General features: G+C 52.5%; 11 protein-coding genes and 1 non-coding gene across 12 annotated transcripts; 5 read left to right on the forward strand and 7 right to left on the reverse strand.

Moving 5' to 3' along the window:
* Positions 1-350: 350 nt before the first annotated feature.
* SCP_0508470 (Phosphopantothenate--cysteine ligase CAB2) lies at positions 351-1,755 on the forward strand (the record flags this gene model as incomplete). The annotated part of the gene is made up of 6 exons (XM_027758903.1): positions 351-515; positions 578-612; positions 681-709; positions 771-1,168; positions 1,232-1,351; positions 1,411-1,755. The coding sequence occupies 6 exons, from the start codon at positions 351-353 to the stop codon at positions 1,753-1,755; spliced, it is 1,092 nt and encodes a 363-aa protein (XP_027614704.1).
* A 100-nt stretch (positions 1,756-1,855) lies between these two features.
* Positions 1,856-1,948, forward strand: SCP_t0508480. The gene is made up of 2 exons: positions 1,856-1,891; positions 1,914-1,948. It is a non-coding gene; the product is annotated as a tRNA-Gly (tRNA).
* A 143-nt stretch (positions 1,949-2,091) lies between these two features.
* On the reverse strand, positions 2,092-3,917 carry SCP_0508490 (hypothetical protein; the record flags this gene model as incomplete). The annotated part of the gene is made up of 5 exons (XM_027758904.1): positions 2,092-2,672; positions 2,725-3,144; positions 3,202-3,226; positions 3,281-3,444; positions 3,503-3,917. The coding sequence occupies 5 exons, from the start codon at positions 3,915-3,917 to the stop codon at positions 2,092-2,094; spliced, it is 1,605 nt and encodes a 534-aa protein (XP_027614705.1).
* A 1,535-nt stretch (positions 3,918-5,452) lies between these two features.
* On the reverse strand, positions 5,453-5,721 carry SCP_0508500 (hypothetical protein; the record flags this gene model as incomplete). The annotated part of the gene is made up of 2 exons (XM_027758905.1): positions 5,453-5,629; positions 5,680-5,721. The coding sequence occupies 2 exons, from the start codon at positions 5,719-5,721 to the stop codon at positions 5,453-5,455; spliced, it is 219 nt and encodes a 72-aa protein (XP_027614706.1).
* Positions 5,722-6,625: 904 nt separating this feature from the next.
* Positions 6,626-7,889, reverse strand: SCP_0508510 (predicted protein; the record flags this gene model as incomplete). Its single annotated transcript, XM_027758906.1, has 6 exons — positions 6,626-6,724; positions 6,788-7,038; positions 7,096-7,208; positions 7,272-7,452; positions 7,505-7,682; positions 7,770-7,889. 6 exons carry the CDS (start codon positions 7,887-7,889, stop codon positions 6,626-6,628), a joined length of 942 nt encoding a protein of 313 aa, XP_027614707.1.
* A 1,524-nt stretch (positions 7,890-9,413) lies between these two features.
* SCP_0508520 (glycosyltransferase family 32 protein) lies at positions 9,414-10,848 on the forward strand (the record flags this gene model as incomplete). The annotated part of the gene is made up of 2 exons (XM_027758907.1): positions 9,414-10,302; positions 10,382-10,848. 2 exons carry the CDS (start codon positions 9,414-9,416, stop codon positions 10,846-10,848), a joined length of 1,356 nt encoding a protein of 451 aa, XP_027614708.1.
* Positions 10,849-11,236: 388 nt separating this feature from the next.
* Positions 11,237-12,265, reverse strand: SCP_0508530 (UPF0590 protein; the record flags this gene model as incomplete). Its single annotated transcript, XM_027758908.1, has 4 exons — positions 11,237-11,533; positions 11,594-11,834; positions 11,893-11,998; positions 12,049-12,265. The coding sequence occupies 4 exons, from the start codon at positions 12,263-12,265 to the stop codon at positions 11,237-11,239; spliced, it is 861 nt and encodes a 286-aa protein (XP_027614709.1).
* Positions 12,266-12,472: 207 nt separating this feature from the next.
* On the reverse strand, positions 12,473-13,003 carry SCP_0508540 (Succinate dehydrogenase assembly factor 2, mitochondrial; the record flags this gene model as incomplete). The annotated part of the gene is made up of 2 exons (XM_027758909.1): positions 12,473-12,625; positions 12,689-13,003. The coding sequence occupies 2 exons, from the start codon at positions 13,001-13,003 to the stop codon at positions 12,473-12,475; spliced, it is 468 nt and encodes a 155-aa protein (XP_027614710.1).
* An 812-nt stretch (positions 13,004-13,815) lies between these two features.
* SCP_0508550 (Serine/threonine-protein phosphatase PP1) lies at positions 13,816-15,212 on the reverse strand (the record flags this gene model as incomplete). Its single annotated transcript, XM_027758910.1, has 7 exons — positions 13,816-13,929; positions 13,994-14,128; positions 14,184-14,335; positions 14,392-14,568; positions 14,667-14,897; positions 14,964-15,095; positions 15,155-15,212. The coding sequence occupies 7 exons, from the start codon at positions 15,210-15,212 to the stop codon at positions 13,816-13,818; spliced, it is 999 nt and encodes a 332-aa protein (XP_027614711.1).
* Positions 15,213-16,569: 1,357 nt separating this feature from the next.
* SCP_0508560 (hypothetical protein) lies at positions 16,570-19,280 on the reverse strand (the record flags this gene model as incomplete). Its single annotated transcript, XM_027758911.1, has 4 exons — positions 16,570-16,648; positions 16,698-16,771; positions 16,833-19,166; positions 19,218-19,280. 4 exons carry the CDS (start codon positions 19,278-19,280, stop codon positions 16,570-16,572), a joined length of 2,550 nt encoding a protein of 849 aa, XP_027614712.1.
* Positions 19,281-20,257: 977 nt separating this feature from the next.
* Positions 20,258-20,685, forward strand: SCP_0508570 (hypothetical protein; the record flags this gene model as incomplete). The annotated part of the gene is made up of 2 exons (XM_027758912.1): positions 20,258-20,293; positions 20,344-20,685. The coding sequence occupies 2 exons, from the start codon at positions 20,258-20,260 to the stop codon at positions 20,683-20,685; spliced, it is 378 nt and encodes a 125-aa protein (XP_027614713.1).
* A 132-nt stretch (positions 20,686-20,817) lies between these two features.
* On the forward strand, positions 20,818-21,183 carry SCP_0508580 (hypothetical protein; the record flags this gene model as incomplete). Its single annotated transcript, XM_027758913.1, has 2 exons — positions 20,818-21,096; positions 21,160-21,183. The coding sequence occupies 2 exons, from the start codon at positions 20,818-20,820 to the stop codon at positions 21,181-21,183; spliced, it is 303 nt and encodes a 100-aa protein (XP_027614714.1).
* Between the last annotated feature and the right edge of the window lie 3,319 nt (positions 21,184-24,502).

The raw sequence follows: 24,502 nt of genomic DNA on the forward strand, positions 1-24,502 counted from the left end.
AAACAAGTCGCGCAGAAATTTGGCCGCAGGTGGAGAGATCTTTGCACGTACCAAATTATAATCCAATGTTGATTCGAGTCTGAAGACCTAAAAATCAGTTCTCTCTTCCAGAATCTAGAGAACGCTTCAAATTCTGGAGACGTTGTCCACTGCGAATTCAGGGTGACGAAGAAAGCCAGAAGGAACTGCCTCATCCAAGATAGAGACCTGATAGAGACGGGCCGGGCCCCGGCCCGGTCAGAATAAGATCTCTATCTTCTGTCCCAGAAGTCTCTTTTGCGCCGCCGTAACGTCCAGTCAAAATTGACTTGCCGAAACATCGAAAGAACAGCCTTTCGTCAATCTGAGCTATGTCCGACTCCGAGCCTTTACCCGTAGAACTCGAGTCCACATTCTCTGCGGAAAGATACTTTGCGACACAACCTCCGCCGCACTCGCTAGAGCACGACATGGTCGGGGTGCGCGAGTTCATAAAGAGGCAGTCGGAGGACGGCCGCAACGTTGTGCTGGTGACGGTGAGCAACCTCTCCGAGGACGTACCTCCGGCCGTCGCTGACTGAGATATACACGTGGGCAGAGTGGAGGGACGACTGTACCTCTGGAGCTCAACGTGTGAGCGTCATCGCGCGTCTGTTCGGCATCATACTGCAGCGGGCTCATCGCGCGCATGCGCCTTCCAGCGTCCGCTTCCTCGACAACTTCAGTGCCGGTGTGTGGAGCTATACCTTTATCTCATATTTCGAGGCAGCGAGCCTTATGCACGAATGCAGGAACCCGCGGTGCAACGTCCGCGGAGTACTTCTTGAAAGCAGGATATGCGGTGATTTTCATGCACCGTCAGTTCAGCCTGCAGCCCTTCAGCCGGCACTACTCGCATTCCACCCATCCCTTCCTCGACTTCCTCGAGATAGAGCAGGTAGACTCAGGTCAGCCCGCTACGCCCAGTATCACCGTGAAACCTTCAGAGCGCGACCATCTGGTGGATGTTCTGACGGCGTATAAAGCGGTTCACAAAGCGGGGACAATGCACACGCTCACGTTTGTCACGGTGAACGACTACTTATGGCTTCTGCGTGCTGTAAGCCAGGAGCTCTCCGTGCTGGGTAGGAATGCATTGTATTACCTCGCCGCGGCCGTGAGCGATTTCTTCCTACCGAGACAAAGATTGGTGGGTGTTTTCGCAACCAGGGCAGTGTACCCCCTGTGGCAACGAACTAATTCATAGTTCCAGTCAGAACACAAGATCCAGTCTGGGAAGGGCAGCCTGCACATAGAGATGGACCAAGTCCCCAAGATCCTCAAGCCAATGGTAGATGAATGGACCCGCGATGGTTTTATCGTCTCGTTTAAGGTCCGTCACACCTTTCTGACGCTTCATCCCTGACTACAACCCTCCGTGTGCGCTCAAAGCTGGAAACCGATGCGTCGCTCCTGATCCCGAAGGCGCGAGCCGCCCTAGCACGGTACGGGCACCAAGTAGTGATCGGCAACGACTTGCACCACCGCAAGCACCAGGTCGTCTTCATCTCACCCGTCTCCAAGCTCAACGCCAATGCCTCGGGAGCGGCGGATACCGCGCAGCTGGACGGCCCCGCGGCTGTGCAGTCAGGCCGGGCAGGGCACGAGCAAGCATACGTCGAGTCGTGGCTGCGCATCGATCATGTGCAGGAACCGCACAAAGAAATAGAGGAGGATATTGTTGGAGAGCTGGTCAGGCGGCATCAAGTATGGATCGAGGGTAATGTACGTACATGAACTTCAAATATAATTTCAAGCAGTTCTTTGCAAGTTCTTTGGGCCGAAGAATGTTTCCATGATATGTATCAACTATTTTCGCTCACCGATTAAGCTATCTGCATCAATGGGGTAGTGGTAACCTGGGTCGTTGCCATTAATATCTCTCATGTTGAAATTCGACCCGCCGGGGGTTCAATTCCCCCTTAATGCATTGAAGGCTTTTTGTCGATTTTCGGTGTATTTGTACGAAGTATCATGTCACATTCTGAAAAGGTGGTTCGTTTTTAAAGTTCCAGCGCACGTAAACACGTCTTGATGATGAGTTTAATGATATGCAACCTATGATTTTGGGCTCTACCGAACCTCCCGTGCCCACTCTTCAACCGATGCCCACACCTTGTCCCGCACCCGCTCATCCCACCACGTCAATTGCAACACATCATGCACGCCATCCTCGACCCACACCGTGCATACATCCACGCCATCGCGCTCCATCGCGCCCACAAGCTTCATAACCTCCCTTTCCAGGCGTTCCGCATCACCGAGTACCACACACACGCGCGGGAACTCGCTGAAGAGACTTAGCCCACGGGGTGAAGCGATAACGGGGCGGGCGAGGGACGTCGGGCTGGGTTCCAGCTCGTCCGCGAGCGTGGCAGGCTCCGACGCCATCGTGCGGAGCGTCTCGCGCAACCCGGTGTCGAGGCGGCCGATCGTGAGATCCTCGACGCTCGCTACAAATGCGTCACCATAGAATGCGCGCAGCACGCGCCGCGACACAGGGCTCACGTACGGGCTGTGCATGGTCTCGAGCGGGTTGTGCCCCAGGAAGGTGCGCTGCAGCAGCGCACGTGGCTCGGGCGTGTCGACGAGGTAGTCCGTATCGGCGTGCGGCCGTGGGACATAAGACGAGGGCGTCTCGGGGAAAGCATGTGCTACAGAACGCAACATCAGCGATATGGACAAGAGAGTGGCAGTCCTGCTTACACGGGTCACAAGAAGGAGAGAGAAGTATGAGCCCAGCGGGCGGTGGCAGGAAGCCCTCGTCCCTAATCCACCGCGCGAGAGCCAGCACAAGGTTGCCACCCGAACTGTCACCAATAAGGACGATCTTGCAGTGCGTCTCGCGGGCAGCGGCTTCCACTCGTGCTTTGACCTCGTTGTTCTCCTTCTCGTTCTTCGCAATTTCAGTGGTATAATTTACAGTCAAGATGTCTGTCACCTGGGGCATCTCGGGGTGTGAAACGCTTCTCTCTTTCTTGGGGGTAACCGGAGTTTCTGATCCATTTGGGTTAGAAACATAGTTGGAGGTGCCCTTGTGCTGATGAACGATGTGAGCATATACTGCTGCCGCATCTTGGACAGCAGCCGGGAAGGGTGCGTGTTGTAAAAGGCGGTATTCGACAGCTGCTCAGGTAAAAATGTACGTCATCAAGGAGAAAACGATTTTATGGAGATGCTGACAATAAATACTTGAGAAGGTCTTGTCCTGCGATTGATAAGGTGAGCCGCTGGAAAAACAGGGATCTGATGAATTCCTCACCTCCATTAGCCGTCGGGGTATCCTTGATGTTCCTGCATGCTCATGTGCAGACATATGACAGTACCCACCGCCGTGTAGGAATATACCGATAACGGGTTCGTCGTCGCCATTGGCCTCAACATTGGACTCACTGGCCAATGCAGCCTTTGATCCATGGCGGTCTTCTGGAAGAGCGGTATTCAATAAAGTTTGCCGAGAAATGTGCATGAGCATCAGACATACCTGAAGGACTACCCTTCGGCCATACAAATGCTCCGACTTTCTTAAACGGCACCTGCTTATCTACTACGATCCCTGACCGCAAGCACTCCGGCAACGGGTCAATCCACTCAAATCTCGTCTCCGTCAACGTACTATTGTCACACGCTTCGTCTGGTTCCCGCGTGCCCCACTCGACGCCCGCCAGCTCCGTCACCTTGAATATCCGTCGATAGAAATTGACGGTTACAATCTGCCTGAGTGACCAAGATGTCCGCGGACGAAACTTCCGGGGCAGAAGTGCATAATGAAAAACCCACACCGGCACCAGAAGGAGAGTGGTGAGCAGCCGCTGGGATACATAAATGGCCTTGAGTGGCTGTCGCGCGAATGGCATGCATTCGTGGTGAAGTGAGTTAGACATGTTGCGGACGGGCATAGATGTCGCAGAGAAAAATATGAGATGTTATGTCAGGTATATGTTGCGAACGAAACAACAAAGCACCGTAAACAAGACATGGAGCAGTCGAGAGGTGAACGAGACGGACAAACTCATGGTGCGGGACCGGCACCGCCGGTCCGGTGTGACGTCAATTAGCAGGTGCTCCTTGTAAATACATCCAAAGAACGCGTCTGTGGCTGGTAGTCCGGAGTACTTGCTTGGTGACTCGTGTAGATGAGTCCCGCTCCGTTGTTGGCAAGGAGCATAAAACTGGCCCGCCGTGCCTACAAGTCTTGTTTACCTGAATTCATTTGACCACACACGTAAACACAAAATAACGCGACCTCGCAGTATTCCAAATTGTGTAAGTTACTAGCGGCGGCGTGTAAGCTGTATTGAGGTTTAAATAGTGATTTTTTGCGGCACATATTTTGGAGATAGAGCGCCGCATCGTTCTCCTCCTAGCACCTCCACGAACTTACAGACACAGACACCTCAACGAAAACGGCCGAGCGCGCGACTATATTTTTCCAACATACACCACTGGCACCTCGTCGAGTCGCGCCGCAAAGCTGCCCTCCGAGTAGCTCTCTGCCATCCCAAAGTTTTATCGATGAGTGTCGGATCTTCATCTATGATTCGACGACAACCGACTGCGGAGATTCAACATTCATATAAGGAGGGTGAGCAGAATTGCGGTCTTCATCCGAGTCTCCTTTAACATGTCGCGCGAATAGGAACCATCTGCTAGCAACTACGACCGAGTCGGAGGGCCGGCTCCATGTAGATCTCGTACTGATACCGACGTCAGGGTGGCAATAAGTCTGCCAAACGAGCGGCGCATCACGTCGTGCGAGAAGTCCAAAAGGACCTCCGGGGATATTGCCACCACACCGATACCAACATCTTCCTCGATCGTATTCTTCCAATAGATGGGAAGTTCGTGGACGACGCGCTGGAGGAACTCAAAAGAAATGGTATATACCGGGTCAGTTCCTGGAAAGATTTACCAGTTGCACCGACGAAGGAGAAACCTCTTTATGTCCCCTTCGTCAATGCGGCCAATGCGATCCAAAATATCTGCAATACGAAAGGTGCTTCTACGCTCAAAATTTCCTAGCACGATAGACATGACATAGCACCAAAGTCGCTGGATAGCATGGCCGCTATGATTCGTCCTGACATTGTTTGTCTTCTTGGCAAGGACGGGAAAGTTGTGGAGGACGAGATTAAGAGTGAGACCAAGAAAGAGGAAGATGCAGATGACAGCGACAACGAACGTAAGAAAGACCAACGCAACAAAGTCGTGAGTCCATTCTCAGCTACATTGGGGTACGTAGAGTTGCATGCTGGTGTCCCACCCTCTCCTTTCTGGCGGTGAGATCGAGAAGCCTGCAATAATCTGTATGAACTTCTTCGGGTTCTGAGGCCACGAATACGAATATCGGCAGAGGAATATGCTTGACTACGGCGCACACCGCGTGGATATCGAAGTGCGTCACTGTCCCGACCAGACCGGAATTATCGCAGAGCTAGACGAAGAAGTCCGTACGACACAGAAGTAGGCCAAGGGCAAAACGTCTGTCGGCTTGCACCTTCTGTCGCATGTACACGAGGAGGTGTGCGAGACCACCCAGGACACTTTCCTTGTCGTTCTGTGGCGTGATCTCAACGGGAACGTGAACACGAAGCCAACAGGCTGCTGTGAGCTTTTCCTACTGGTAAACGAACATTGGATCAGAACGGAGATTGGGCTTACCGGTTCAGATTTGTGTTCTTCCTTGCTTTCTGTCGAGTCCATTGCATCTTCTGGTCTAACGCATTTCATTCTCGCATATGGGTGCATCCTCTAGCAGTTTTCTATCCTGCTCGCCTAAGGAAGCACGCTACCCCGGGATGAACGGTACCCGCCGTCTCGCATTTCGCCTTCGGTGGCCTCGTCGTGCAGGCTATTGGGCAATGAAACTTGAATGGCCGCCTCCTGACTGCATCTGCTTCGGGTCGCATTCGCCGCATTGACAAAGAGCCTATGAAGCAAACCCCCCGTCGACAGTGGCTCTACGACGTCTCTCTAGCCTGTTGCGCGATCGTATAGACACTGCTATGCGAGCGCCCCCAGAGTGTTTTTCACACCAGTCCGGTCAATGAGGAAAATGTGTTCGTGTTTGTGTCTTGGCAGTGTCCCTGGAGTTCTCGTTGCACCTGATTTTAGCTTTGTCTGCCATTGCCTGCTACCATTCAAGTGGAAGGGTTCAAGTAAGTGAAAGTCAAGTTACCTGGAGGTATCCCGAGACTACACTGTAATCGTCGTGTTGAAGGACCGTATAGATGTTATCTGTGCATGCAGCACATTCGTCTGTCTTCTAATGTCACCACACGGCCTAATAGTCATATCCTCAGGCCTCGACAACTCGCAGCGATAATAAACTGCCACTGACAACAAATATTTACAAACAGCACGTCTGTGGCAGATTGGCCCACTCTCTTGCAGTACGAGAACAACGAACCAGATTGCAAGGCACGTCCCTAGATAGTCGGGGAAAAGGCACTTGCGCTAGAGAAAACTAGTAAAATATAAATCCGGCCTCAGCGGAGAACCTAGAATACAGAATAGACAGGAGACAATGAACCAGGCAACCAGCCAGAGTATTTAGATAGTGTCGTGTCGTAGCCATAGTATGTAGCCATAGAACTAGTCGTGCAAGTCAGTCTTCCATAGTCAAATCAATTACTTCGACATCCACGTTGATGGCGCTTGTTCGCGAACGGCCCACTTCTTCTCTCTTGATGCGCTTCGTTCCGGTCTACGGCCGGCCAATACATTTAGACCACAGTGAATCAACGGGTATTGAGTGACGGTAACGGACCTGTGCAGCAGCAGCGAGATCAAGTACCACTCCGGCAGGGTTCGGGCTCGACAGCACTTCCTCCTTGACGAGTGGCTCGCGTTGCTGCGCGGTCGGTATGGCATCTGCTCGCTGAGTGGAAGGTCCACCATCTACTCGCCGCGCGTATGGTCCAGCATCCGGCGCAGGGGCGCTTCTTGTCATGTCGGCTTCAGCTTGCCGAGCAGATGAACGAATACCACAGGGCATGATACCTTCGGCCTGAAGAAGAGCTGCACCCGTGTGTAGTTAGAAAGTAGCTCATTCTCAGTAGCAAGGATCTATCATACCCCTAGGGCGATAGCGGAAGATGAACCGGATGTAGGGGCGGTCCTGCCTATCCAAGTATACAACCTTGGTGGGAGGAGACGTGTGCGGAGGGCAGCGGACGCCGTCTCCCAGACTGAGCGTTTTGCATATGATTCGTCTGAGCATGGAAGTACGCAACAACAAAAATGAGACATACGAAACACAATGCGTGCCGGCCTTCTTGCTCCTTTCATGGATGGGGCCCCGCTCAGGGAAATAGCGCGGGCGGTACGGTTTTGCGAAGCGGCGATACTCGTGGACTACACGGCACACGCGCACCTCAACCACACCCAGGTCCTCAATACCGCACGCATCCGGGTTGGCGACGTCCTCGTCGTCTACCATGCATGTCAGTCCCCACTCGAGTACCACAGACACCACTTGCCCCACCTGTAACAACCAGCGGAGTAAACTGGTATGGCGAGAACGTCTCTGCCCCAGTCCGCACGCCCCAGCGCCGTCCTCTGCGCCACGGCATTGTCGCCGAGCAGCCCATGCACCGACCGTCCATATAGCAGTCCGCGGAGGCGACCTCATCCAGCTCGTTCCGCCAATGCACTTCAAATTTCTTGATAAAGTAGCAAAAATACCAACGCAATTGTGAGTATGACCTGTATGAGGAAGGTTAGGTGAACGGGACAATGGAGTGGCTGACCTTGCCCGCCTCGCTCGGTATCCAGCATGACACCGTCGTACTGTTCTCGATTCGAGCACAGTATTCGTCCACAGGATATCCATCGCAGTATATTGTCGTTTCCCAGTTCTTGTAGTACATCTTGGCGGAGGTCGGAACTGTGGCGCAACACTTGAAGTCAACAACTAACGAATGAACCCAGGAGACGCCCGTACTGTTCAGATCACGTGCTACAGAACGCGTCGCGTCGCGTCGACTCCCGCGGCCCGCGATACGAGAACTCTACGCTATCCGTCACGTACTTGCTGTGCATCACCTAGTTCTTCATTCCATGCATGTGACGCGCAGGACTGACCAGGTTTTAGTTCACAATATTTCACTGTCTGGCAGTGCGGCAGCCCAGCTTTGGGTGAGTGTAATAATGCCGATAATTACTTTAGCATGTTCATGCCCCCGTCGTAACTGCAGCTCTTGAGCTTGAGCTCTTAGTTGTGTGTTATCTGGATCTTGTGTGACGTCTTTTGTCACCATGTTTAGCGGCCGTCGAGCTGTTGACAGTTCGTACTCCCCTGCTCCAGTCGAGACCTGTCCTGGCGACTGTCGGGAAGAGGATCATGGCAAGTACTGCAGGTAGGAAAGGTAAGGTGCCATCCCCTGCGATTCCGCATCTCTAGACATGTTTTAACGGTCCCAAAGGCTTTGAGAAGCCGATAGACAGATGATCATTTTGCAGAGATGCTGTGCAAGGTGCGTCAGTGCTACTACTATGTAAGTAGCTGCGAACAGTACGAGTCATACATGTACACTGGCTGTGCGGCTGTATCACGCGTAAAGGTAGGCGGATGGGAACTTAATCGATTGTTCCGTCTGCCTCCAGGTAGGCTATAAACAGTACCCCTGTCTTCAGATTGCTTAGTGGGAAAGTAACGGTAAAACAATCTTCTCGTCCAACGGCTCAGCTGTCCGCAGCCCTCTCTGCTCTACCCTCCTACCACATATTGCAAGGGATCGTGAAGGGGATTCGAGCTGCTCGTCATCGGCAAGTGGTATCGAGAGTAATATTCACTATTTGCCCCATCAGTTACAGTTCCAAGTAGCCTGAAGATACCAGAAAGCCAGTCTATAGGATGTTCTGCCACGTTGCAGGACAAAACATGTTAGAGTTGTGAACAAGTTGCGATTGTCATGCGTGTTGGCGGTCGGCTTTCTTCCAAAAGTGTGTCATCGGGACCAAATTCTGTCGTTTTGTTTTACCTGCGCGCATGGCGTAAAGCATTCATCGCAACGCGTACAGTACTACATAGTATATGTTTCGTCGGCGCTACGCTAGTAATATACCTACCTACCGGAGTGTGCATGGTCGAAACGTCGGCGCCGGCTCACTCCCGTCTTCGTTTTAATTTTAAAGCTATCGCCAGAGCCCCTGTAAGCACGCGCTATGACCATTTCCTCGCGCAGTTTTGTGATGGAGACCAGTTCCCGCAGGCGGCGATTCTTTAATCGCTAATGCAGAGCGCGAAGTCATGGTGGTAGCCACGCGGCAAGAGAAACTGCGGCCGTCCTCGATCACAGAAGCTGTATCCTTCGTCTGTTTACCGCCATGGCGACTCCTAGTTTATAACTGCCACGACCGATTCTAAATCGTTTGAACGCTTTCTCTGCACGATGTCCAGAGCGGAGTATGTCCTACTGCCTCTCCACGCCAGCGACGACGCTGCGCCAGACGCGGACAGCAGGGCGCCATCACCAGTTCCACATCAGCACTCTCGAGGTCGCTCGCGGTGGTCATGGATACCTTACAGCCTATGGCGCCCCCGAACGCTCTTTATCCTGCTCAAGATATTCATTCCCGTCGCTGTCCTTGTCGTGGTGGGCGGCCTCCTCCTCTGGGAGCCATATTTCGAGCTTATCTTCTACCGGCGAGCCTGGGTGCGGCAAGAAATTGAACACGTACTGCCACTCGCCGGGTGCTTCAACCCAGACCGCGTCTCGTCGCTGTACAACGTGACCGAGGCATTGTACGGCCAGCGGCGGACAGAGGTGCACGCGGGGCTGCGCATGCCGCTGGGTATGGACTGCTACGCGTTCGCGGGGACGATCCCTGCGCCCGCGAGCCATGCCAGCATGCCGCTGCCCACGGAGGAGCGCACGACCTTCCATACGTATTGGCGCTCGGACCTCGCGCCGTTCACGGACAGGCAGGAGTGGTTGCTCAAGTCCTTCTTCGCGACACAGAACATAAATACCTCGCGCCTTATCCTGTGGTCCAACGGAGACCTCTCTGGAAATGCAATCCTACAGAAATGGGTGCAGCGCTTCCCCGATGCGTTTGTACTCCGCATAGTGGATTATAGTGTGCTCTCGCGAGGGACAGCGTTGGATGGGAGCAAAATGTTACGGGTGACGGACGCGAAGGCGTGGATAGATGGCGACTTGGTGCGATTACTTGTGCTGTGGGCTCATGGCGGCGTGTGGGTGGATATGGATTCTCTACTAGCAAGAGATCTAACGCCACTCTTGGAGCACGAATTTGTGACACAGTGGGATTGCGTCGGTACGTGGATATATCGCGCTTCCTCCATGCCCCCGTCCCCGACATTCATAATACGCTGCTAATAAATTCCTTTACCCAGAAAAAAACTATCAGCCATTCAATGGCGCCTTGATGCGCTTCCACCAATACTCACCATACCTCTGCGAAGCCTTCCACATAATAGCGACATCGAAACCCCCACGACGCGGCTCTAATGACTGGGGCGCCCTGCTGTATCTCAAGCTATGGCGGCGCCTGGTTGCTGCGTCCGTTCCGCCATTCAAGGTACTCCCGTGGTGTTTCACGGACGGTCGCTCGTGCTGGCGCGATATCCAGTTGCCTGATCCGTATTCTCCGGATCCCGCAGACGGGCGGTGGACAGCCGGCTTAACAAGAGAGGCGGGCGGCGGGCTGGACAAGGCCCTGAACTCCGTGTTCTCGGTGCACCTGCACAACCAGTACGAGAAACTTTTCCCTCCCGACGGATGGGTCGAGCGGCTGCTACTGTCGGAGTACGAGAAGCAGCTGGGGAACGATATACGGACGCCGGATACGGGTGAGCTCTGATATATGATCAGTATGATTTGGAGCTGGATTCTGCACTGTAAATTTTGCTGAACGGATCTACTAGGCAACTACTAATGTATCGCACTATCTGTCATGCACTCTAGTTAATGGTGTATACCCGCCGATGCATCACACTTAACGACCTGCTCTGCGAGACTCGCGCTGTGTATAGATTCACCGATCGCTTACCGTTCCGTCGGTACAATGGGATTGGCGTCGATCTTGGACAACGCTGACAGATTGCTATGCGGTGCGGTCAGATATCGACGTGGCTACTATTACGGGCGCGGGAAAGTCAACTGTTCTATGCTTGCTACGTGCGATTCTGGATCCAGAAAGTGCATCGCCGTGGTGTACCCAGAAAATAAACACGAACGAACGGTGGGACTTAATCAACATCGTCTCCGATGCTCTGGTCATCAGCGCCTTCCGCGTCCTCCTCACCCTCCTCGCTTTCCTCTGCACTCCCCTCTTCTTCCTCATCTTCTCGCTCGAATACCACGCACCAGAATGTTCTTCCCCAGGGCAGGCCATCCTCACTCGACCGCTCACAACACACGAACCGGACAGGCTCTCCATCCCAATAGCTCGTGAGGTCGAGGGAGAACCCGCCTGGCAAGCTCACGCCCACGCCACTTGGGCCGAAGGAGACATAGTTGTAGCAGAAGTCGGCAATTATGAGGTCCTACCCGGCATACCCTGGTCAGAATATAACGATATATGCGCGTGTCCGAAGAGAACAGACCTCGGGGCCTAATGTGACTTCCTTCCTACGCTCTACATCTCGGAAATACACACGTCGGTCGCCGGAAGAGTACAATAGGGAAGTATCGTTCGCAGTGGGTGTCTCGGGTGGGAATGGTGGTACTTCAGCATCGTGCGCGATGCGTCTATGTTCGAGGTATGGCATAGTGGAGATGAGCGGTGACAGCGCCCAAGGTTTGGATTGCGACGCCAGGTCCTGTTCTAGCGTAGGATCTATATACCTTGTCAAGGGCAAAAGCAAGTCAGCAAGAACGCAAGTGATGTAAGTTGAGGACCCACTGCATGAATCTCAGGGCTGTACTGAACCCCCACGGAAGGTTCAGGGGCTTCTCGAAGGCGTTTCCGAACAGTACATCATTGGCGGAGTACGGTTGTAAGAACCTCCCTGGAAGATGACGTTCAGCAGCAACGCAGCACTCTGAAAGATATACGCACCTTGCATTTGGATGCTCCAAGTGACACCCATCCTCTCTGCTTTGTTGAAGTACGAACTATCGCTGACGGCTCCACTGGGATCCACAAAGTCTTTGAGATATACTGCGACCTGACCCTCGAAGATATCACTCTTGACGTCCACTGCGATCCCGGAGTTTACCGAGACCTCGACGAGCTCGTCCACCGACGGACCTGCTAGCACACGGAGACGAGGCATAACTGGACGTTATCAAGTGCTGCAGGTGGTATGAAATGTCAGAGAATTACACGGAGAGGGAGGCAAGCGTGCGCAGTGGAGGCTGACAACGTCCAAGAGAGTGACGCACAGAGCACGGATATGGAATTAGCAGAGTACGTTATGTTACATACCCGGGCACTATACCACAGGAATACTTTTCCGCGTCCACGCCGCCCCTCGCAGGTATTACGGCAAGTCAGGCATCCGTCGCACGACCTTCCCCTCGTTGCGGACGTGGGCCCGCAGCCTCTCCAAGATGTCCGAGTTGGACCAGCGCTCCGGCGGTGTCCTCTTTCCTGTCGCCCAGTAGTAGATGTCCCAATCAGGCTCATCCATGAGCTACGCGCCAAGTCGTGTCAGCCGAGTAATCAAATGAGAGACAGTACCAGGTAAGAGGCATACCCTGTCAAACTCCTTGAGCTCCGCCTCGTTCATAGTATCCAGCTGCTCCTTCGCAAACGTGCTGAGGAGCAGGTCGCTCTCGAGAGTCCCCCGCTTGCGTGACTGATAGACGAGGCGCGCCCGCATCGTCTCGACAGGCTCGCCCGGGCGCGGGAGTGGTGTTGGCGGCGGCATGTCTGCGGGTGAGGCGGTGGATGCGAGGTGTTCTGGCGTGTTAGGCAGAGGCCAAGGGTCCGCCGATCTGCGAGTCGTCGTCGTCAGTGGGCGGAACGATGGCAGACGGCGAGGACGTGCGAGCAGCCTGAGCATGGACATGGTGATGGTGGCAGTCGATAACTGAGATCAGCGTTCGTCAAATGAGATTACCCACAGATTGAGCTGAAATATTTCCGATCCTCCGACAATCGGAGAATATGCGACCAACGGACGCGGACAGCGACGATCTTCCAAACTCTTCCCATCCTGCTTGACGAATATAGCAGAGGACGACGAAACATATTTTATCTGTATTATAGTGACCTATTCTCACATAAAAAAGCAGACAGCAAGAGGAGTGACTCGGAGTACAAACAGGAAGAGCGACGATGAAAAGTCGATGAAAAAAAATGTATGGAACAAGCGGGTGACCAGTATGGGGAATCTGCACGTTGACGTCGAGAGTGAGAAATGAGGATGGAGACGAATAGATAGGTAGGATGGAGTAGTCAGACAAATACAAAGGCAGAAGGACGATACGAGCGACTTTCGAGAAATATCAATGTGAATGGTGCGGAACAGTGCATCATATTTAGTGCTGCTATGCAGGGAGTCCATGGACATGCGTGCCAATCCTCTGGTCGTTTTGTCGCCTTTCTTCACTCCTGTGCGTCATCAACAACCCCCCACCAACCTCGTCTGGGCCTCGCCACTGCCGGCTTCCCTGGATCAGCACATGGACATACTCGTAGCTGAGCCAGTATGTTCTGCTGTCCCGTAAAGCCCTCCCACACCGCACCTCGACCACACTAGCCACCAACTGCACATAGAACCGACATCAAACCAAGGAAAGACGATGGGAGAAACAAAAGGAGCGTGTGTGACGGGGCCGAGCCCAACGATGAGAGGTGAGGTACTGACAATGTGCAGCCTTAACCCATCTTGCTCGCATCCTTCTTCTTCTGTTTGCGCGGTGGTGTTACAGGGCGACCCATGTTCACGCCTCCATATGGATACTTCGCTTTCTTTTCCGCAGGTTTCAATATCTACGAGAATAGACGCACATTTAGTTGACGTATATGAGAGAAGGGATCCACAATAGGAACGCACCTGGAATGAGCACAGCAGAGTTTCGTCGACGCTCATCATTGCCCCTGCATTGTCAAATTCTCCACAATAGTTAGGCGCTGAGAACAAGGTCACCAGATGCCGTTTTGCGAAGAATTCGTAGCCATCTTCCACCACCTAGAACACACATCAGTGGATCCGGAGAGAACTGACCCACACCACAACCACGCACCTGATGCGCCCGACAGATTAAGTCCATGTCGTGTTTTTGTAAGAACCTCGACACTACATCTGGACCGAAGGTGAATGATACTCCTCGATCGTTCTCTGACCAACCCGTGATGTCTTTGTCTGGGTCAGACCACAGGAGATCACATAACAATCCTACGGCATTATGTCAGCTTCACGAAAGAACGCCGACCGTGCTGCGCATAGCATACCGGTGTCGGGGACGTCTGTAGGGCGCATTACCCTTCGGATTTGCTCCATGGATTGGAGATCGGGCGAAAGACCGCCGTGCATTGTGAAAATTTTCTCGTCAATGATGGCAGCGATGGGGAGGCAGTTGAAACAATCCGTAAAAGTCTTCCATAGCTTGATGTTGTATCGACGCTTGCCTGCATTATGGAAGGCCAACAGCATCCAACGTAGAAAAACAGGCGGCATTATGAGTACATTATTAACCAGAGAGGGGATGGGATAAACCGCCACGCACATTCATCGTAAAACCCGTAAATTCGGTTGATGCTCGCGCACTCGTGATTCCCCCTCAACACGAAGAAATTTTCCGGGTACTTGATCTTGTATGCCAGCAGCAGACAGATCGTCTCCAAGGATTGCTTGCCACGGTCGACGTAGTCCCCAAGGAACAAATAATTGGCTTCTGGGGGAAACCCACCGTACTCGAACAACCGGAGGAGGTCATAGTACTGCCCATGGATGTCGCCTGGAGGCGAACAGGTGATGCACAGTCACGTCGGGGCATCTAATCCGAAGATATGAATGAGCGCACCGCATATCTTGATGGGGGCCTCGAGTTCGAGCAGGATGGGCTGGTTGATGAAAATTTCGCGAGCCTTTGTGCAGAGATATTTGATTTCGTACTCCTGTAGCTGCACTGGCTTCCCCGGCCTGTTTCCTCGAACTGTAGTAGATCCGCAGTCAGCGAACTCTTCCAACGCACATGGCCTGTCCACCACACACCCTCGAGTAGTCGGTCAATGACCGAGTCGAGATCGATCTCAGTCGCTGTGTCCGCCATAACTTTACACCTTCAGATGAGTCGTATAATCGATTCGTGAAGTCGCAGTCGTTAGCCAAAGAACAAGACAGTTTTGCGTGACAATGACTCGGGCTTTGTAGAGGGATCGGAGGCAGGTTTAAAGTCACAATTCTGGACGCTCTCGGGAAGGTAATGTGCAGAAGAGGAAGAAGTCGGTGGTCAGCCGGCTGCAACACCAGAAAATGCGAAATTTGTGAGAGCGAGCAGACAGATAACGAGCGACGGATGATGTGACCCACCCGTGCCAGCGCGCCACAGCAGAGGAGGCGGAGTTTGTCGGAGTTTGTCCATTCCTTATCGGACTTTTGTTCCTTCTGTGACTTTTGTCCTTGCCGACGACGGTCGTCGACCTGGCCGTTGTCAACAGCAGCCATGGTTGTCTTTGTTTCCTCCATTTCCTGAGTACTTCCTGACATCTGACATTGACATTTCTCTGAAAAGCCAGTTCGATTTCTCGGATGTTGCAAACGATTTCCAATTACCGATTCTTACGTCCCTCCTCTTGCTCACGGTGGACCGGAAATCAATGATGCCTGTGGTTCCGGACTGGTGATTTCTTAGAATCAGATATACCCAAAGAGGACTCTTGTCGTATTTTGCGTCAGAAAAATTGCCAACGAGGTCAGTTTTCATTCAATGACATGTTCGGAAGGAATCGGCTCCGGAAGCACATACCTGGAGGAAATTTTACAGCTTTTCTTTGACTATACTCTTTTGCCTTGGGTGGCCCACGTTCGAAGTCGTTCTTAGCTTCTGGCTGGTGCACCCTACTCACGCCTGTCCTGTGGAAAGAAACTCGTTTCAGCAGAATCAGCACTGCTCTGATTGTTTGAATTGAGAGACCAATCATCCGGGCTATGTTGTTCCATCCGCTCTGCCGTGCTTCCATCGGCAGATCGCCGACACTCCTGAAGCAGCCTGGGTCTACGCTGAGTTGAGAGGTGGCTGCTGGTTCACTTCTTGCGCGACTAGATTTCACATGGCGTCAAACACAATAAAAGAGTACAGTTCACATTTACAGGCTCCATTCCGAGAGTGTACACATTAAATGCTGAAACCATGTGTTGTAAGGTAAGTATGCGGGTATAGCGTGATGACGGCGCGGATCATGCAGCATGACGTGAATGGGATCAAAAACGAAGGGCGACGATGTAGTGGGTGTGAAGAAGGAGCGTCTGTAGCATATACGCAAAAAACAGGCAGATGGAGCGATGGGTTTGCAAACCGGGAGAACCGACAGCAAGAGCCGAAACATATCCAAGAAAGGCTGGAGTAAGGTTGAAAGTCGTGTATCGTTGCGGACTTGACGATGAGACGTCGTGTGGTAGGGCTCAATCTACACGCCCTCAGGTCTGGGACTTCTGAGGCTTTGCACGGTCTCATGGCCAGTAGCGGGGCGTCTTCTACGTCGTCTCCTGTAAAATAACGTCAGGGAAAAATCCCTCATGTCCAAAGAAAACTGACCGGGGAAACATTGGCCCCCTGGGCATCGGACGTTCGTCCAAGTCAAGCGCAATATTCGTCGCGGCTTGGATCCCCTGTGGCGACAACCGTCACAAATGCACAGATTAAAAAAAAGTATCGCAGAGATGCGCGCACCTCTATCCACTCTATGACCGAGGCGACATCCTGCGCCTGTAGTAAGGACTGCTCCCCTTCCAGACGGACGCGTATGACATTCTTGCGCTTCGTGTAGTCACTTGCAAGCCCGCTCTCTGCATGCTGCAAGGTGAAGGAGCTGATAAGGTCCCTCTTGTCCGGTTCCACAATCGATTGCGCAGAATTTGGAGGAAACTCCGAGTTAACCGAAGGGCTGTGGGGCATACGAGACCGCAAAAAGGAGGATGCGGACGAAGTACCGTTGGAGTTCGATCGCGCCGTGGGCGAGGGAACGGTCACCGTAGTACGCGAGGTCGAGTTTGACATGTAACCGGATCGAGACGACGACGACGTATTATCGGAGGACTGTCGGCTGCTGATCGGTGGTGAGACTGGAGAATCCTCTCGTTGGGTGTCCACACTCAGGCGTGATCTCGAATTGGTACTACTCGAGGGTAGGACCGAGCGACTTGAGCTGTTCGTACGATTAGGATGAAGGAGGCTTGCAGCAAGATGAAACTTCGATCGAGAAGACGGTGACGGCGAAGGCTGCACGGGCTGTGGTTGTGTCGGAGCTCGCTGGCTCGCAGTGAGCGATCCGCTTGGTACGGAATGTGTAACCTTCTCGTCTCCCCCCTCGGTGCTGGGCGTGGACTTCACCGCAGAAACACGGGTCCCGCTGGAAGTTCCTCTGTTCGGATTGATGACTGTGATGTCACCGACACCAACCTTGTTTTCCCACCACGCTTCGATCGCGGTAACTCCTGCAGCACTAGGAGGGCACTTGTACACCCTGAAGACGGTGCCGTCTAGTACACAAAGCACGCGCCGCCATTTCCGGTCCTTCGCTTGCTCGCCTGGCTTGGAGAACTCCACCTTGCGCGGCATGATCGCACATAAGTATATCGAGTTCGAATAACATGGCAAGTGCTCCTTGCCCTCTTCATCGCGCGGCTGGACCGGAGGACCACCACGGGGGTGGAAGGAAGGATAAGGTGGAGGTTCGGAGGTGTGCTTATATGTTGGCAACGAACGCCGTCGACAGAGAATCGGGGACGACGGGTCCATATCTTCTGGCGAGTCTGGGCGGACTCTCGACGGGCCCTGCTCGTCCTCAACGATCGTGGGAGGGCCAGCGGAAGCCAGCTTGTTTTTCCGTGGAGAATCTGCAGTCATAGTCGGCGTGCCCATGACTTCCTTGCCCTTTCGTGATACTGACAGCAGGTCCACCATGCTTCTCGACCCATGGTGGTACAGACCTGGACGCGGAGACGCGGGCGACGTGAGCAGTGGGGAAGAATTCCCTATGCCCGCAAATTGCCGTGACCCAGAAGGCATCAAGTCCGCTGGCCGTGGCGTCCGGTTCACGATCGACGACCGACTCGATTGTCGCGTGAGGTCCTTCGCATTGAAGTAATCGATCGTAAAACCCGGCTTGGGCACTGGCGTGGGTTGCGCATCACCGGAACCCGTGGAGTTCCAAGTCTCCCGCCGAGATTCCGCCGGATCACCGTCGAGGAAAGATGCCCCGAACGAAGAGGTCGTAGCGACTTGCGGAAGGTTCATGCTGCTAGGACTCACCCGCTCGGGGGACGACCCGCCGTCTTCGTCTTCGTCCCCGTCCGCCTCATGCGCAGGTGCGCTACGCTCCGCATCCGCGAAGTCTTCCCCGTCCTCTTCCGAGTCTGAGTCTCCCAGCACCGCATTCTCGTGGTCCGCATCCTGCTCACACTCGCTCGGCCCCTGCATCGGCAACGCAGGGATGCTCCGCAGAGGCGCCTGCGGTCGCCCCAGCCGCTCGGGCTGCGTCGGCGTGGGTGGAGGCAGCATCGGCAAATGGAGAAGGGGCATCGGTGGCTGGCGTGTAACCATCGAGTGCGTCACTCGAGCTGCCCCCTGTGCATTATACCGCGCCATCATCGGGGCGGGAAGCGTCGCGAGACGAGGTGCCAGGGTGCCAGCTGCCGTCGCGTCCTCTCGCTCCTGCGTGTGCGTCCGCGTGGTGGAGGATTCTGGCGGGAGCCCTTCGATCGCCTCGACCGACTCCTGGTGTTGAGCTTCCGGCATCCCAGGCGAGCGCATGGCTTGCATGCAATTTACAAGCACCGGCTCGGGCGCATTCGCGGATGTATGTCCGTTGGACGAAGGTGTATCAGAGTTGTCTGCGGAACGGCGCGAACCGATGGCTAGGACGTTCTGCGGCATGAATGCCTTGTTATTGAGGTCCATAGAGCGCGTGCCGCGTTCGTACAGTCCGACGACCTCCTTGCTCTTGCTCTTTCTTCGCTGGCTGCGGAAGTTGGATACCTTTTTGAAGATTTGGCTTGTGCGAACCTGCGGATAGTGCGTGAGAAGCCGAGAGTTGAAAGTAGTCACAGTGCTCGCCATGAAATGGGAAGTCTTCACATCTGGGATGGGCTGAGGTCGAGGAGGGTCCTCCATGGTCATCGTGATGTTCCGGGTCGCGGATCGTTGAAAGCGTTCCTACGAACGGTTATACCCAGAGTGCTCGTGTGCAATAAATCCAGAACAGAAAATGGCGAGAAAAACAGAAAGCCGAGAGCAGTTACGAACCGGGTACAGAGCAGAATTGCCCAGCGGTGCAGCAAGACATGGGAGTTCAGCCGCAGCCGTGGTTTTAGTTCTGACGAGATTGGAGGAGCCGATGCGGCACGAGGGTACATGCTGTAAACGGCAATTCTGAGACTGCGTCATGGTGGATCAAGATCTGCGGGCAGAGGGAGAAAGCGGAGAAAGGAAAGGAGAGCCCGAAATGCGCCAGTAGTGATAGAGGTGCATATTTTATTCTTAAAGAAGAATGACTCCAGATTTATTGAAACATGCATGTTTAGAAAAGTTATTGTTTATACTGTTATTTTTTGCCTAAAATTTTCTAATCCTCAATTCAATCATGGCACATTTCTGAAAAATTTTGAGTAGAGATTGTGTGATAGAGCTAAACGTATTAGACAAAAGTACGTGAAAAGTTAATATCCATATTGTTGTAGAAAGAACACTTCAATGAATGATGTTCTCTCACAGTATGAATTTTCGAATGTTCTTGTTAAACTTTGCCGAGCATGAATGAAGAGGTAAGAGCAAGAGGGCCCAGCCGGCACATTCCGAGACCGGAGGTTAGGGAGGGAGGGTGGTCCCTGGGGTCCTTATCTTGGTTTTGGTAGCAACCTTACCTCCGCCTCTGAAATGGCTCCCGACGTGCTCAAAACGCGTATCTCTAGCTCAAGACGCGTCAGAAATGTCTGGAGACTATTTGGAATGCGTAGGTGGCTCGGAGTCGACTGTGCTGTGGATCGTGTTGCGAATGTCGCGGCCGTCTATGAGGTATACTACTGTGACAATGTTGAGTCTATCATGCCTCACCCCCCTTGCTCAGGTGCGCCTTTCTCTCCACGGACGCATCCCAGATGCCTCGCAAGAAGGACAAAGGAAAACAGAGGGAGGTGAGAACTGTTTCGTGTGTGTAAATACTGATACCTGAGGTCTCGGCTAGGAGTTTGCGGAGACATCGCGCTTTTGCTTGGAATGCGAAAAGGAGATCAAGTTGGGCAATGGAGGTTCCACAAATTGGTACCAGCACATTGCAGGTGTTGCTCACCAACAAAATGCAATATATTGGAAGACTGCGGGAGGTAAAGACCAAAAGCTGACAGCGTTCTTCAGCCGACAGCTTTCTGCCAGTACTACACTGTCTGTCCCAAAACCTACCAAGATTCGAGTGCAAGGCCTTGCCCGAGATGATTCTCTGTTGCTGTCATCCACCGATGTTTTACAGCCCGCTGACGGGTCATCTGTGCACCTGATATATGTCGACGATACACCTGTCGACAGCTAGCCATCGTCCTGTATGCGATTGTCCCCAGCTTCTAGTTCGTCATGCACTAGCTCATCTCCAGCTGCAGGTCTAGCTGAATGCATACTCAGCAAACTATGGCGGCTAGCCTCTACCCTCCCTGCTTCTGTCCCTATGGGATGTGCTGATAATGCTCTAGCTGCCTTCTCACAGGAACCGTATTTCAATGCCGATGAAGATTATGAGTCTGAGTGGGAGTTTGTAGATCATACACTGAACCGCGTGTTTGGTTACGGAGACGTGGATGAGCAGATAGCAGAACTCATCTGCCGAGGCCCTCTGGGAATTGACGGGCTTATTCATTGGCTAGAGGTCTGTTTAACATGGCCTACTGTCTCTTTTGATCTTCTGGAGGGCAAAATTTGCACGCTTGTGCCGCGCTATGGTTCTGAGGTAAAGTTCATTTTTCCGGTCTCATTTTCAACATGTATATAGGCTGAATACATCTCTGTGCAGAGGGGCGACTATTGGACCATTTAACCCAAGTCCTGTCCATCTTGACTTGTCCCGACATGGCGCGGATGAGTCTTCAATAGTGCCACCGGCCAAGGAGAGCCTGCAAGCACACACCTCCCTAGTACAAGTGTCATTGTGCCTGCCATCCATGAGCTCATCCTCGCCCTTGCTGGTCTGTCCGAGATACGTGCTTGACTTTGCGGGTGGGCACTCGCCTTACGCAATATACCCTTTTTCACTTCACCTCGGCCAGTCGCTTCCGTGGGACATCTACATCAATGATGCCACACTGTTTTTAATCTCGAAGAGCTGTGCAAAAGTAGAAAGGCCTCGTTCTAACTCTGTCATGCCATGTAAACCCTGTGCGGAGTTGGGTTCACATAATATTGTGCAAGGGATCGAGAATCGTGCATACAATGGTGTGCATAAGAACGCACCTTGGAACTATCAGACAGTGTCCTCAATGAAGGCACTCCTCGAGCAAAAGAATGCTCAAATCGACGAGTTGCGCTTTTCGAAGCTCAACTTATTGCACCTCTACCTGGCTCGAGGATGTGCTCTAGATGGACACAAACACTTTCTGGTTTCCATCTCTAGTGTGCAACTGCACACTCGTGTCCATCGGGTTGTGGCAGTGGCTCATCGGCATGGAGCAAGCATACACCCAATTGTTCACCATGTGGATCAAGCCACAGCACAGTTGTGTGCAGTGTGTAGTTACGACAAGACCGAATTCCAGCAGGCATACTTGTTGTGGAAACTCGGAGGTCAGCGTGTCGCAAACATTGCGAATTGCTCGCTCGGACTGCCTGCCTTGTCTACGACATGACAACACTTTTCACATCATTCAATCCAGGCTTCATCTGGCATGCCAGAAGACATGGATCATAATCTAAGTGGCTATCCTCTTGCGATCCAGGCATGCACCATATTTACAGGGTATATGATTCTCATTGATGAGATCAAGTTCGAGGAGCGAATGCGATGGGATCTCGCAACAAACATGGTTCTGGGAATATGTCGTGAACATGAGCATAGATGTTCTCTCGAATTCTGCATGCTGGAAGAAGCTCAAGTGATCGCTGAATGTCTTCGAAGTGGAAAGGTGCATTTTGCGACAGAGGTATGTGCATCTCGTCTCTTGATTTTCACCCAATACTCACGCGTAGTTATCATTCACTCGGCAGGCAACATTCATAGCCATATCTGCTCTATCGTCGAACCATCATGATTATGCCGCCTACCCATTTGTGATATCAGGAACGTGCAAGACTGAAGATGCACAGGCTCATAAGGGTTTTCTCCAGTCTGCGATTGATGCATTTTATTGCAAGTCAGCAGGAACAGCGGCGAGGCTCTACTGCATAGCATCTGACGGAGAAATGTGCAGAGGAAAGGCTCTGGCCATGTTGACCATGACACAGGAATTGGCGCCATCTTCAGTGCTCTATCGTGCGCTCAGCCCCCTACCATTCTTCAACTTGCTTGTAGGTGACAATGAGATCACATGTGACAAGGACTGGAAACACGTTCTGAAGCATTTCCGAAACATGATCTTACGCAAGAGCGGATGCTCAATCAATGGTTGTATGTTCCTTCGTGCAACCCTAAAATGTCACCTTATGGATGGTTTGGACATGGCAGGAAGTACGGCCAACTCGTTGTCGACTCGGGGTATGCACGGGCCTTGGCCGGAGGAGCTTTTGACTCCCGGTCAAGTGAGTGGTACTTCACTGTGGTTCACCGGGCGTGGCAAACGGGAAAGTACGCCAGGCTATCACAGTTGTTCGGTGATATCAAATTTATGATAATGGGTTAGGGACGCCTGAGCTATATGTGTGATTTGTTGTCTGAAGTCGGGATGGTAGTCTGTACAATACAGACAGGGGAATGTAGAGGGGAATGCCTAGCAACCGTGTGCAAGGGCTTGCATTCTGTCTTCTTATATGATGCTGAGTCTTCTGTGTTCTCTTATCCGTGTGCCTACAACCACGTGCAGGGCTTACCGAGTCTTCGTTGTCTTCTTAACAGTGTGCCTACAACTGTGTGCAGGGCTTACCGAGTCTTCTGTGTTCCTATCCGAGTGCCTACAACCATGTGCAGGGCTTTACCGAGTGCGTGTGTCCTAATACAATGTGCCTGGCTGATAATTTTCCTACGTGTTGTCCGAGAACTTTCCGAGAACGGGTTGAGTATCTAGCAACCGTGTGCTAGACTACCCAACAGAAACGATACGAGAGTGCAGTAGTTGTGTTCGTAACAACTCACTGCCTGCGCTGAACTGACTTTGTCGGGATCCTTTTGATTACAAGTAACAATGTTACTGGGAGGAGTGGAACAAACTCCTATTCTTTTAGTTTATCACTTTGTAGGGTAAGCTACAAGCGGAGGGAGAACTCTTCACTTATAGGGGTGCTACAAGTGGGGAGAGAAGACTGAGGGTCGGGGCACCTCGGGGGTCCTTTTATACCCCTCGGGTGTCACCTGTTGTGACTGTTACATAGTAGTGTTACATGGCAGATTGGCCAATAGCAAAATAAGAGCATCATCACGTGATCAAAGGGGAAAGTAGGAAGGAAAAATGTCTTAGGACCTTCGTGTCCAATAGCATAAAGTGAGCAGGGAGAAACAGGGAAGACAAAACTCTTGAGACCTCCGTGTCCAATAGCATAAAGTGAGCAGGGAGAAGTAGGGAGAAAGCACTTTCCGAGTTTTTCCCGTCCAATAGCATAATGTGAGCATCAGGTGACACGCTCGGCCAAACATTCTCGGGTTCCGTCTTAGTCACGTGACTTCTTCGTCGAGCGCTTCACCGGTGGTTACGTGTTCACAAGCCAAACACTTTTGGTGCGTGACATCGTTACTCTCCCTGAATGATCCCCAGGATGTGGTTCTCGCATATCGCCTTCTTCATGCCATTGTCATGCTACCACCAGCACCTGAAGGTTCAAAACCTATATATCATGAGATCCATCGTATTCTCAATCTACTCGGCTGTCTGTATGCACATCTACTGGAGGTCTACACGAATGTCTGCTGCTCTCTTCGTGAGCAGTTGATACATCTTGCTGCTGCGGCACACCTTATTCTCGTGCTATACCACAACGATAGGGGCCATTTCATTTCTGCTCCTCTATTTCTCGATGTCATGATCATGATAAAAAATGCATATTTCTGTGTTGTGAAGACTGTGTGCGATGATCCAGATGCTCTCTTCTGGTTGATCCTGCTTGGCACGGATGAATTAGAGAAGATATTTGCCTTGATATGTACCATGGTCGGGAGTGATGCCAATGTGGATCAGCTGCAAGCTGCAAACCGCACCACCAGTGTGACTATGTGT

This window comes from Sparassis crispa, assembly GCF_003851025.1.
Source record: "Sparassis crispa DNA, contig_000004F, whole genome shotgun sequence".
NCBI lineage: Eukaryota > Fungi > Basidiomycota > Agaricomycetes > Polyporales > Sparassidaceae > Sparassis > Sparassis crispa.